This window comes from Lycorma delicatula, chromosome 10, assembly GCF_047948215.1.
Source record: "Lycorma delicatula isolate Av1 chromosome 10, ASM4794821v1, whole genome shotgun sequence".
In the NCBI taxonomy this organism is placed as follows: Eukaryota; Metazoa; Arthropoda; class Insecta; order Hemiptera; family Fulgoridae; genus Lycorma; species Lycorma delicatula.
This window is the reverse complement of record NC_134464.1, coordinates 106,113,507-106,125,750: the sequence shown is the minus strand read 5'-3', so window position 1 is coordinate 106,125,750 and position 12,244 is coordinate 106,113,507. Positions and strand designations below refer to the sequence as shown.

Here is a 12,244-nt window from a genome sequence, read left to right as displayed (position 1 = left end):
TTAAATCAAAGCATTTGTTACTTACTCATGAACGAAAAATTATGTCCGGCAAGTGATGTCCATTTTGGGAAATACATTGTTGTAGCCTTTCACGGTAACTGCCCTCAATTCTTTGCAGCATGTCTACATCAATCTGGGTGATGTGATGACGAATTGCGATCTTCAGGTCCTCCAATGTACGCGGTTTATTGCCGTACACACGCGATTACAGAAACCCCCGCAGAAAAAAATCACAACTACTCAAGTCGGGGACCGAGGGGGCCAAGGAATGTCGCCGAATCTGGAAACGACCCGTCCCGGAAACAAGTTACGGAGAACAGCCATCGTTGCTCTCGCTGTGTGCGCTGTAGCTCCATCCTGCTGGAATAACACATTTTGAAAATCGATTCTCCGGTTTCGTAACTCAAGGATGAAAAACGTATTCAACATCGCAATGTAACGATCAGCTGTTACAGTTACGGCAGCGTCATTTTCTTCAAAAAAGTATGGTCCAATAACACCGACCTTTCCTATTGCACACCAGACAGTCACTTTTGGGCTATGAAGTGGTCTCACGTGAAGCTGATGCGGGTTTCTTTCTGCCCGATACCGGCAATTCTGTTTGTTGACGAAGCCATTCAAATGAAAATGGACTTCGTCACTCATTAACGATAACAAATTTTCATTTTTTTCAAAAACGGTAAGCGTTTGTCGACAAAATTTTAATCGCTGCGTGAAATCTTGCTCGTTTAACTGCTGCACGACGGCTATCTTGTAAGGATGGAAATGTAGGTCTGCATGCAGAATTCGTCTTACTGTACTTGTGCTCATTTGAAGCGCTCCTGAATGCCTCTGAATAGAGCGGTGTGGGCTTCTGACAATGGCTTCCTTACTCGTTCGATGTTCTCCGGAGTGCTAGCAGTTCGTCGGGGACCCGGTGGTTTTTTCTTCAATATTGAACCGCTTGTTCGAAGGTTGTTTACTCATTGCAATATTCTGTTACGAGAAGGGACACTTGCATTACGATGGATATTAAACTGACGGCGGAAATCTCGCTGAACAGTAGTTACGGATTCGTCATTTCGCACAAAACTGTCATACGCGTACAGGCGTTGGTCTAGCGTCCACGGCTTCATCTCAACGACTAAAATGAAAATGCTATGAACAAAGGAAACGTCAGACACCAGCCATGTGCCCCTCCCACTACGAACGCCCGAGTACAACCCACTTCAAAAACATCCGGTACCCGTGATTGACCCTGTACATATATTAAAGGTTAATGCTTTATTTGTGATGTACAGTATTCTCCAGGTGCTTAATTTTTATGCCAAGATCAACTAAAAGATTTAAACATGTTTTTTTTGTACATTCAGTTTGATAACAATTAATTAAAATTGTTTCTACTTAAATTATTAAAAAACAATGTACCTTAGAAAAGAAATTTGTCTGATAAAAATTGCTTTGTTTCTAGAGGAGAAAAAGAAAATTATAATTCAGTAATTCACATTGGTGGATTTTTTCTTGGTCACCTTTTTTTTTAAACATAATCCATCTTTTTTGGATTTGTATTCTATGTAAATATTTTTAAACACACATTTTTCTGAAATAAATAAGTTTTATAATATTGTTAATACATAATCAAAAAAAAAGTTTTTTTTTACTTCTTTAAATATCAAATTTCAGAATAAGTCTTATTTTTGTGGCATCATCTTTAGAGCTATGCTGTAAGAAGGAGTATGATAAGTCAAAAATGGGATATGGGTTTTTCATTCCTCAATCTTTCACGACCTGGGTCCCCAGAAAACAAAAAAAAGTGGGGGTTAATGTTTGTATGACATATGTACTTGTGGTGGCGTGTTTGAAGCTTAATAACTTTTAACTGGTTAACCAATTTTTATGGAATTTGACACAGAGACTTTTGTATATGGGGCAATTTGTTGGATGTTTGGGTCAATATCTCCAAGGAGTGGGGTAGATAGTTTCTTTGGGGTCAATTTTCTCAAAATTTTGCAAATGTAACCCCAGCTTTGTATTAAGCTCAGTATATGTGTACATGCTTATCTTACCAGTTTAAAAACAATTTTGCTTCCAAATTCTTCTCCTGCAACCACAATAAAAAAACTCAATTTTTATTTATTGCATATTTTTTAACTAAATTTTTTTTGTATTCCTAAGCATAGTAGTAGTGCAAACAAATCCAAAAAATACTTTGGGGGTAATATTGGGGGTAGGGTAGTCGATCAAAGTTTAAAAATTTTGATTTTTGAAATTTTTTAAAACTTTTTACTTCCTTGTATGGGATAAAGGAAGTATTGTGATCGTGAAAAATTTTGGTTTTCAGATTTCTATGGAAATATCCATTTTCACCATCCCTGAATCCATTTTGACTAGTTTAGGTGTGACATCTGTACATCATATATATATATATACACATATGTATCTCGCATAAGTCAAAAACGATTAGCTGTAGGATATTGAAATTTGGATTTAGGACTGCTGTTAACATCTAGTTGTGCACTTCCCCTTCTGATTACAATTGGCTGAACCAAAAGTGTCCAAAAAAGCCCAAAATCCAAACAAAATTATATTTTGGACTTTTTCTTAACTGCAGTAATAAGCCCTCATTAAGAGCTTTCCAACAATGTATCATAAATGGTACTTATTTTCATTGGTTCCAGAGTTATAGCCAAATAAATTTTAATTAATGGAATATTTGGATCTTAGGGAAAGGCATATCTGTTCGAATCAGACTTCATCTCCTTTTTTTTTTAATTTAAATTTATTGATTTATTAAGGAACAATTTTTAACCTCTAATTGTAAAAAAAAATTTACATTGAATAATTATTCAAAAACAAAAAAAAAATTGAAAAATATCAGAAGTTTTTAATAAAATAAAATTTTATTTACTTTTCACTTAAAAAAAAAAGTATAATGTAATTTATTAGGCATACAAGGAAAGTCATGTGTAGTCCACATCAGATTTTTTTAATATTATAATAAAATCTCATCATAATTCATCCCAACCCCCAAAAAAGAATCTTAGGTAACTTTTTATTGGTTGAAAATTTTTCAATGGAATTTTTTTAGTTTCTTCCATTTAACATACTAAACATAGAGTAAAAAATTTTTTCAACTGTTTTCATATATTCTATTTTTTCACTACATAAGAATTAATAACCAATGCCAAGAAAGTATAACAACTTTGTTGTCAGCTTTTTTAAATTCATTTTGGAATTTATTAAAATATCATAACCTTATATAAAAATATAGTTATCATTGAATGGTCATGTTAACTAAATATTATAGCAAATTTTTCGTCTGAGATAATATTTGAAGTAAACTATTGAAGAAGAATAATTTGTGGGAAAGTATAATGAACTATGCGAGTTAAAAACAAAAAAAATTGAAACAAGTAATTTTGTATTGACGAACATAATTTAATTAATTTAAAAAATTATTGATCTGTATGTTATAGATATTATTAAAAACGTTATTCATAGAATCCAAAAAAAATATATAATTTTGTTTCTATCATTTCAGGGTGCTAAAAAGATAGAGGAATTGTTAGAAAAAGCTAAAGATTTTATACCAGAAATGGAATGGTCAAATTCACCATTAGCCCTTAGAGCTACAGCTGGTTTGCGGCTCTTACCTGCTGAAAAAGCATCTGCACTACTTGATGAAGTAATGATTACATACTTTTACTCAGTATATAAAAAATTTTAAAATGAAAACAGAAAAAAGCAGTAATTAAACATTTTAAAAAAATTTCAATAAAAAACAATGCTGACAGTACTTTTGGTCAGCTGACTTTTGAAAATTTGTGATAATAATAGTTGTATGTGATTGTAATTGGGTTTTTTATTTTAAAATATTTTCTGATCAAAACTGGACGTACTGCAGTGAATTAAACTAGATGTATCTCTTTCATATGATAATGAGCTTAATTTAGCTGAATATACCAAACTTATTTAAATTCCATTCTAACCTTGATAAGTTACGTAATAATCAAAAAAAAATTTAGATCACGATATACTCAATCAGCATTAATGTACAATTCCTTAGAAATTAATTTTAGTAGATTGTTGAGAACAAGATTTTTAATGTATGTTTTGCCTTGATATAAACTCTGAGTATAATTTCATTATTCTTAAAATTACATCACACTCAAGAAAAAGAGACTTGATACACGTTCCATAACTATTTCCACCTCTTATATTCAAATACATCCCTGATTAATTCATCTTCCTAATAGATTTTAAGGTACCTCTCTGGTGGTAACTTATAGCATTCAACAATTTACCATGGAAGCAGCATTACATTATAAAAAAATTATGGGCTGGAAAAAATTTACTGATCTGATCATATTAATCCTGTATCAATGTATCAGGTGGACCGCATTTGAAAAAAATGTTCAACCTTTGGTGAATGCATATTACTCAGATATAGAAACCCAGATTAAGAGTTCTTTGTGAATAGAATGGGCATGAGAGCTCCTTTGTTAATCATGTTTTTACTATCATTGACACTTCTGAAATCTGTTGATAAATTATTTGAAAGTGATGCATATGTGTTTTATAAATAGAATTAATCCAGTTTTAATGGCAGGTGTATGGTTTCAGACCAGACAGTTTACTTTTTGCTGGTTAAGAAGTAAAGTTTCAACAAATTAACCTACAAGATTGTAGAAGAAAAGGGTTTAATAAGTACCAGAGTGATTCAGTAATTAAAAGCGCTAATTTCTCTGGAGTTAAAATGGTTTATTTAATCGATATGACATTTTTTTCATTTTTCAACAACTCCAACAACATTAACACACATGTTCCACCTCTGTATCAGCTTATTTATTCCTGCTAGAATGAAATCTTTGTCTTGTGTAATTTTGCACATTTTTTTTTGACATCGTTTTTGCCATTAAACTTCTTACCTCATAGCAGCACCTTGAATGGTCCAAACAAGCGGAAATTCAGTGGAACTAAGTCAAAATTGTATGGGAGTGAGGTAGTACTTTCCAGTGCAGTTTGTTAATATTTTCTCAAGTTTCCTGTAAATGATAGAGCTGTGTGAGTCTGGGTGTTATCATGAAGCAGAATGATGCTTTTGTGCTGAGATCCAGGGTGTTTGTCAATACTGCTGGTTTCATTTAGATTCTGGTTCATAATGATAAATCCATGTGTCATCACAGGTTAGAATACTGCGCAAAAAAGCAACACCAAAAAAGCAACTGCTAATACTGTTATTTCAGCTCTATGCACATGTGAAGTCTTGTCTCCTTACCAGTCTCTTAGAACCAATCTTGCAGTTGTTTTACGCTACTTGAGTTTATTGGTAATAATTTTATGAACTATGCCAAAACTTGTAATTTTTCAGCTCTAATTTCAACTGTAATCCATTCATATTCTTCAGTGAGAGAGTCTATGCAAATTTCAAGCATTGGAGTTGAAACTTCAGATGGACCTCCAGAACTGAAGTTGATATCTGTTACTGAAGTTTGACCGACCTACCTATTGGTAGGATGGTCAAACTACCTAATGGTTTGAATTTTTCTACCTATTTTTCTATTTATAAAAATATCTGCTGTTCATACAACTTTGTCTGTATGTTTGATCACATGATACAAAATGTTAGTCAGTTTTTCACCTTTGGAAAGCAGAAAATGTATCATTGCATGCTGTTCAATTAATGCGCAAACTTCAAAAGGATTTGCTATTGTAAAATGTAAAATTGAGGTTATAAACAAAACAATTTTACTTAAACCGTTGATCAAAAGTCATTACAGGGTTACCAACTTATTGTTCTGAAAGTATCATATTACTCTTACCATTTTGTCTCCACAGCTATTTGAATGACCATTGTAAATTGAGGTTCAATATTACAAAACTCTGATGATATTAGGGATTTTTTGGTCTGGTAAGACATTCATCAGTTGAATTGTATAAACTGAACAACAGAATTATTTTGGTGTAATTTTAGATGGAAACAGAATATTTAAATTTCATTTACTAGAGATTTCTAACCATACTGAATTTATTTAAGAAATTGCAAGTTTTTTAAGTTGTAAGCAAAGAGTAAGAAATAAATTTTTCCACCCTGCTGACCCGTACCTTGACCGAGTGAACCAGCACTATTTGTATGGTGCATTCATTTTAGCTGATATGCTATTTTAATTAGTTAAATGATTTTACTTATTCTACTTTATAACTAGAGTCTAATTTTGGTGCTTATTTCATTTTGTGGGTCCCGAGTGATGAATTTAATATTCAGTTCATTTATGACTTTCTTAATATAATGGTTTGTAAGTTAAATGATAGATTATGAGAATTGCAATTAATCAAGTTGCAATAATCGGTTTTTAAATATGATGAGAGTTTTTCTCGCCCTATTCTTATAATTTTTAAATATAAAATTTGTTATATTAAAATAATGTATTGAAATTTCATAGAAAGCATTTACAACAGAAAGAACCCATTAACACTGTAAGTTACGTAAAATATTTATTAACTTTTCTCTTAAGATGCATTTAGATAAAATATTGATTAATAATAATATAATTATTTTGTTTTTTAGGTACACTTAGTATTCAAAAATTCACCTTTTTATACAAATGAAAATTCTGTTGCAATAATGGATGGTACTGATGAAGGACTGTATGCATGGTTCACTGTTAATTTTCTTTTAGGTATATTATCATTCATTATTTATTTCATAAGTTACATTTGCATAGAACAGAAAGGAATGTAGAAAGCATCAAACCATTCATCTGACTGATGACTCCAAAAAAAATGGTTATATTAGTTTTAATATTTATGATAATTTTAAAGATTATCCTAATGTCATAGTATATTAGAAATTATATTATTTTGTTAGCTGTTTGGATACTTTAAATCAAGGCACTAACTAATAAATATTGAGCCATCCAAGCTAGCTGTTACTGTTGTGCCAGAGAGAAAGTTTAAAAATATTTACTGTAGGGCTAGTTTGAAGAACTCTAGTATCAATACAAGCATTGTGGATATATATGAAATCCAACATCTTAAGATCATTCTATCTACTTAAAGAATAAACAATTGAACCATAACTTAGCTGAAATTTCCCTAAGCCTAAGTCGAAACTGAATGCAAATGTTCAATTTATAATCTGCACTCCACATACTGTTTCTCATGTGAAATATGTAGTAGTATAGAATGTCCAGGATCTGCCTCACTTTGACCTTTGATTCTTTAGTCCAAGTTGAGGCAGAACCTGGACGTATGTTTTCCAGAATTACTTCCTGTTTTCAGTTAAATTTTCATGCAGAAAGAGTGCATTTACTGCAAAATACATAGTAAAACATGGGCTTCAGATGACCCCAAAATTACAACAAAGAACCAACAATCAAAGTGACGCAGAACCTGGACGTATTTTTTCTCAGATGTTTCGATACATTAAATAACGATTTCTCAACAAAAAAGGGAAGCAGTGTTTTACTACATTATATTCTCATTGAATCCACTCTTTCATCGTGAAATTTAACTGCAAATACCTTAATTATTTTTAAATTTTATGATTATTTAAAAATTTTAGTCATCATTACTTTCAGTGATATGTGTAATATATCATTGATCAGTATTTAATGTATACAGTGATTATTTAATGTACATAATGTCGGTTTAAACTTCAAAATCATTGTTGGTTTTTTATTAACTATTTATTACATCATAAGTAAAAAGGCCTGGCAAGTCAGTTTCAGTAATTGCATTTGCCTAACACACACCCAGATCTGGCAGCAGCTGGAAAAACTGGTTGAAATGTATAAAAAAATTGATTTTTTTATAGCAGAATAAAACCAAACATAAATACATATACTGAATGAAGTAGATTGAAGTTTAGTAATTTTGTCACTAAAGCTAAATTGATGATAAATAATGGTTATTTACAAAAATTTGATAGAAATTATAAAAACTCTTACAGTATACATTACATTTATTAATTCTGTCCATTGAATTGAACTATTACGTTAATTTTATTATTAATAAAATTTGCATCTTTTCAATTACACTTTATGTATAGTAATTTGCATTATAGATAAGATTGTGTTTTTTTGTGCTTCAACACTTATCATTTTTCTCAGAATAAAAGTAAATGTATCATGTAAACTTAACAACAATAATAATAGGAGTTAAAATTATAATAATATAATTATATGTAAATAATTTTAATTAATTTAAATAAAATTAAATAATTATAGCAACCAAAATTATAAAATTTTAGTAATAAATTTAATTTTTTAAATTATTGGCATTATTTAAAACTAAAATTTTTTAAATTAAATTATCTCTGTCATATTTTCATTTTTGATACATAGATGTAATGCAAATTTAATGAGCCTTTTTAAAACGTAGTGCTCTAAATTTATAAATTATTTCATTTAAAAAAATGGAAAGCCTTGTCTGCTCCCATGTTACATAATGAGCATTAGTATATATAATTTATTACTGTGCTACTGTTGAAAATTAAGGTTTGTTAATTCACAGTTCTATTTTATTAGAATCTTCTATCATTTTAAAAACATAAATCTTACTACTTTTTGTATGTGACACGAAAATAAGAATTGTGAGCCTATGTAAAAAAGTTTTCTCTTTTTTACTTCTATCATGTTTACAAGAGGTTAAGATCAACCGAGTGATATTTGCTAATTTTTCTGAACCAGTTTACTGTTCCTTATTTCATTTCATAATTACCTCCATAATTTATCAAACGAATATTTTTCCACTTTATTTAAGAATGTGAAGGATATTATTAAAATATGGTATGATCATTTATGTAAAAACGTTTCATTGGGCTTGGCATGCTGGTTTAAACCATCATACTTAACGCAGTAAAAAAGGTAACAGGAAACTACTTCATCATTTTTCTTAGGCATAGCATGAGATGATGCTTGTTATTCTTAAAAAAATGGTCATCCTATTTTAATGAATAAAAAAATATTAATTTCAAAAATAATTTTGGGGCTTTCTTTAGAAGTGCCATCTGACCTTTCTGTAATGATGACTGATATGCGATTCATTGCCTACAATATTAAGGCACCTAATCAGTGGTCGCTCGTAGCTAAAATTAGTGGGGGTGCTGCTTCAGAAATTTTTTTCTGGACCTTTTCAAGGCCATAGTTAAAGTTTTCTCTAAAATAAAAGAACTGAAAAAATGAATCAAATAGAATAATTGGTATTCGGTTTAACCAAATAAATAATAAAGTTACAATATAGATAATATCTTTTTGCTTAAAAACATTACAGTCCAATGGCGCTTAATTTAAATTTCTATGTACACAGAAACAAAAACATAATTAGTTTTTACTAATTACCTTCTCTTTTGCCCTTCCAATGTGTTTTTGGGCAGATTCAGCAATCAAAGAGCCCTTGCTTTCTACCATCTGCTGATCATACTTAAAAAACAACTAAAATACTTTCATATCTCTTCCACCAACTAAACTAGGAAAGGGAACTAACAAGGATCATTCCATACAGACGTGGAGTAAAAAAAAAAAACTACCTTCCACCAGCATGCCAGGGTCAGCACTGCAGGAGCAACAGTGCTCTCTCCCTTGCAGCATCACGTGCCGTTTCCTTATGTGCATGTGCAGAACAGCCAAACACCATTTTGCTGGAACTGTGAAGCGCACAGTTCCATACAAAGATATTTGTGTATATTTCATAAATTGGGGAATGGTTATTGATATTAAGCTTATGGATTATATATTTTACAAGTGTAAAGAAAGAATTAAAGAAAAAAGTACTCATTATATTAAATGTTATCAATAATATCAAGTGGAAATAGGGGGTGCTGCAATTCCACAGTGCCTATATGTGAGCTGCCACTACACCTAATATTTATAAAAGGATGATAATGTGTTTGTATTTTTATATTTAATGGAACCCCTTCTATCTATCATGTTAAAGATTTTTATATAATAGATCAGTTTATTTATGACTTAAAAATACAGATTTCAACAAATTATCTTGACTGAATTATTGAATAATCTTACCAAATTCTTACTGGTTATAAAACTGAATTTTCGTTGTTTAAACTAGACTGTCTGTAAATTACAACAATACTACACACTTTAATGAGCCATTATATGTCTAATGAGTTGAAAATGTAGTTGGACATTCAGTATTATTAAGGTTTTTATAAGTGTAATTTTTTATTTTTGTTGTTAGATCGCATTTTTGACAGTCCTGAAAATACTGTAGCAGCACTAGATCTTGGTGGTGGTTCTACACAAATTACTTTTGTTCCTAGCAATATTGAAAAGATAAAAAATGAAGTGCCTAGTTATCTTGAACAGATCTCAGTATTACATCATAATATATCAATTTATACTCATAGGTAAATGAATGCATATTAATTTTTATTAGTAATAGTGTTTTTAAATTACAATAAAAGATAGTAAGTAGAATTCTAGATAATATGTATTTTCTCATTAATTGTTTTAACCTCCTAACTGAATAGAGATATTATCGTTTTCTGTGAGACATTTTAGATATTATGGTTAGAAATACATACAAAACATAATAATTTGTAATATACCATTTTTCTTAAGTAATAAAATGTGTTCTCATTAATTAATTGACCTTAATGTTACTGAAAATACTGAAAACCTGAAATGAAGTACTTGATAATAATAATTATAATTGCAGAATTATTGACTAATAATCTAATTAAACATATATTTCACAATTTAAGTAATATGTTTTACAGGTTGCCATTTATCTGACAGTTATTATTCTCTGTAAAAAAATTCATGTTACTGGAATACATGTTTTATAGATATTGGTGTATAAAACAAATAGTAACACTGATTTTCAATACAGTAACACTCGTTTAACATATAAGTATGTACTTTTGACAACCATATGTGTTTTTTTGAGCAAAGCAGGTTTTCAAGGCAGTTGCTGCTACTACTATTAATTATGCACCTTGCAGCATAAAAAAATTCTTTCTTGATGTACAGATGCTTTCTGGAAAGTAACTTCCAATTCGTTATTAAAAAAAACAATTTATTCATACATCTCTTAGCTGTTTTTCTAAATAATTCCAAATTAAGGCACTTACCATATCTGTAAACAAGTTTTTGAATAATACCCTCTGTTGCCTGTGAATCAAGCCAAGTAGTAACATGTCATTTTGAAAGTGCATCACTAACAATTTCTTCATTTTCTGGAAAAGTAGATAATCACTGGGAGCCAAATTAAGGCTGTTTGGGTGATGGTTAAACAACTCCCATTTGATACTACCAATTTGGAGTTGAATGCATATTGCAGTATAAGGACAAGCATTGTCTTGAAGAAAGACGATACCTGAACTCAGCATATCACGTTTTGTATGGCCCTTCTCAATTTCTTCAGTGTCTCGCAGTAAATTTCAGCTTTAATTGTCATGCCTATTTTCATAAATTCAACCAAGATCATAACTTTACAGTTCCAAAAAATCAATCCCATCAGCTTTTATGAAGAACTGTTTGATGGGCTTTTAAAGAGTCTTTGAGGAGAACTGGTGTGTCCTTCCACTGCATTGATTGAACTGTAGTTTAACAAATTTAACCCATATCTCATCACCTATTATGATGTGGCTAAGGAATCTATCCTTCTCGATATGGTAACAATGAAGGAAGATTTGTGCCGACTCCATCCTCTTTTTTCTATGTTTGTCAGATAGAAGCTTAGGCACCCAGCAAGCGCAAAATATGTTGAAGCCTAATCTATCGGTTACGATTTCATACAGCACTGTTTGCATGTAAGGAAAAAATTTGGTTCTGTTGTTGTGAAGTGATGATTTTCTCAAATTTTCACATTGACACAATAAATTCATCTGTGACAGTTGAGAGTCGACCACTTCTTTCATTGTTGTGAATGTTTGCTCGATCTTTCCAAAACATACGGCACCATTGTGTTTCTGCACTACCACTCATGATGTTCCCTCCATATAATGCACAAAGTTCACATTGAATTTCAGCAGCTAACAAGTTTTTTGTGTGAAGGAAATGGATGACAGCATGTGCAGTTGGCAGGGTTTTCTGTGACAGCAGCTATTTCAAATGAGTCTTACAGGAACAAACAAGTGAGCGATATTTTCAATAACCATACTGAACCAGGATATTCAACTGTGCAAAGATAGAATTGCTACCCCCACTTCTTCGCACAATACCAAAGACTGAAAGTTAATTCCTGAACATTCCTCATATTACACTACCAAAGAATATTTTGAGTATATATTCTGAATATATTT

General features: G+C 30.8%; 1 protein-coding gene across 2 annotated transcripts in view; it reads left to right on the top strand.

The window, feature by feature from the left end:
- The window catches only part of LOC142331440 (ectonucleoside triphosphate diphosphohydrolase 5-like), a 55,812-nt gene that overhangs the window by 23,383 nt on the left and 20,185 nt on the right, over window positions 1-12,244 (top strand). For both annotated transcript variants that reach the window (XM_075377350.1, XM_075377351.1), the window contains exons 5-7: window positions 3,521-3,664; window positions 6,548-6,659; window positions 10,177-10,345. In XM_075377350.1, the coding sequence (XP_075233465.1) occupies window positions 3,521-3,664; window positions 6,548-6,659; window positions 10,177-10,345 (425 nt within the window). The remainder of the gene's footprint in view (window positions 1-3,520; window positions 3,665-6,547; window positions 6,660-10,176; window positions 10,346-12,244) is intronic.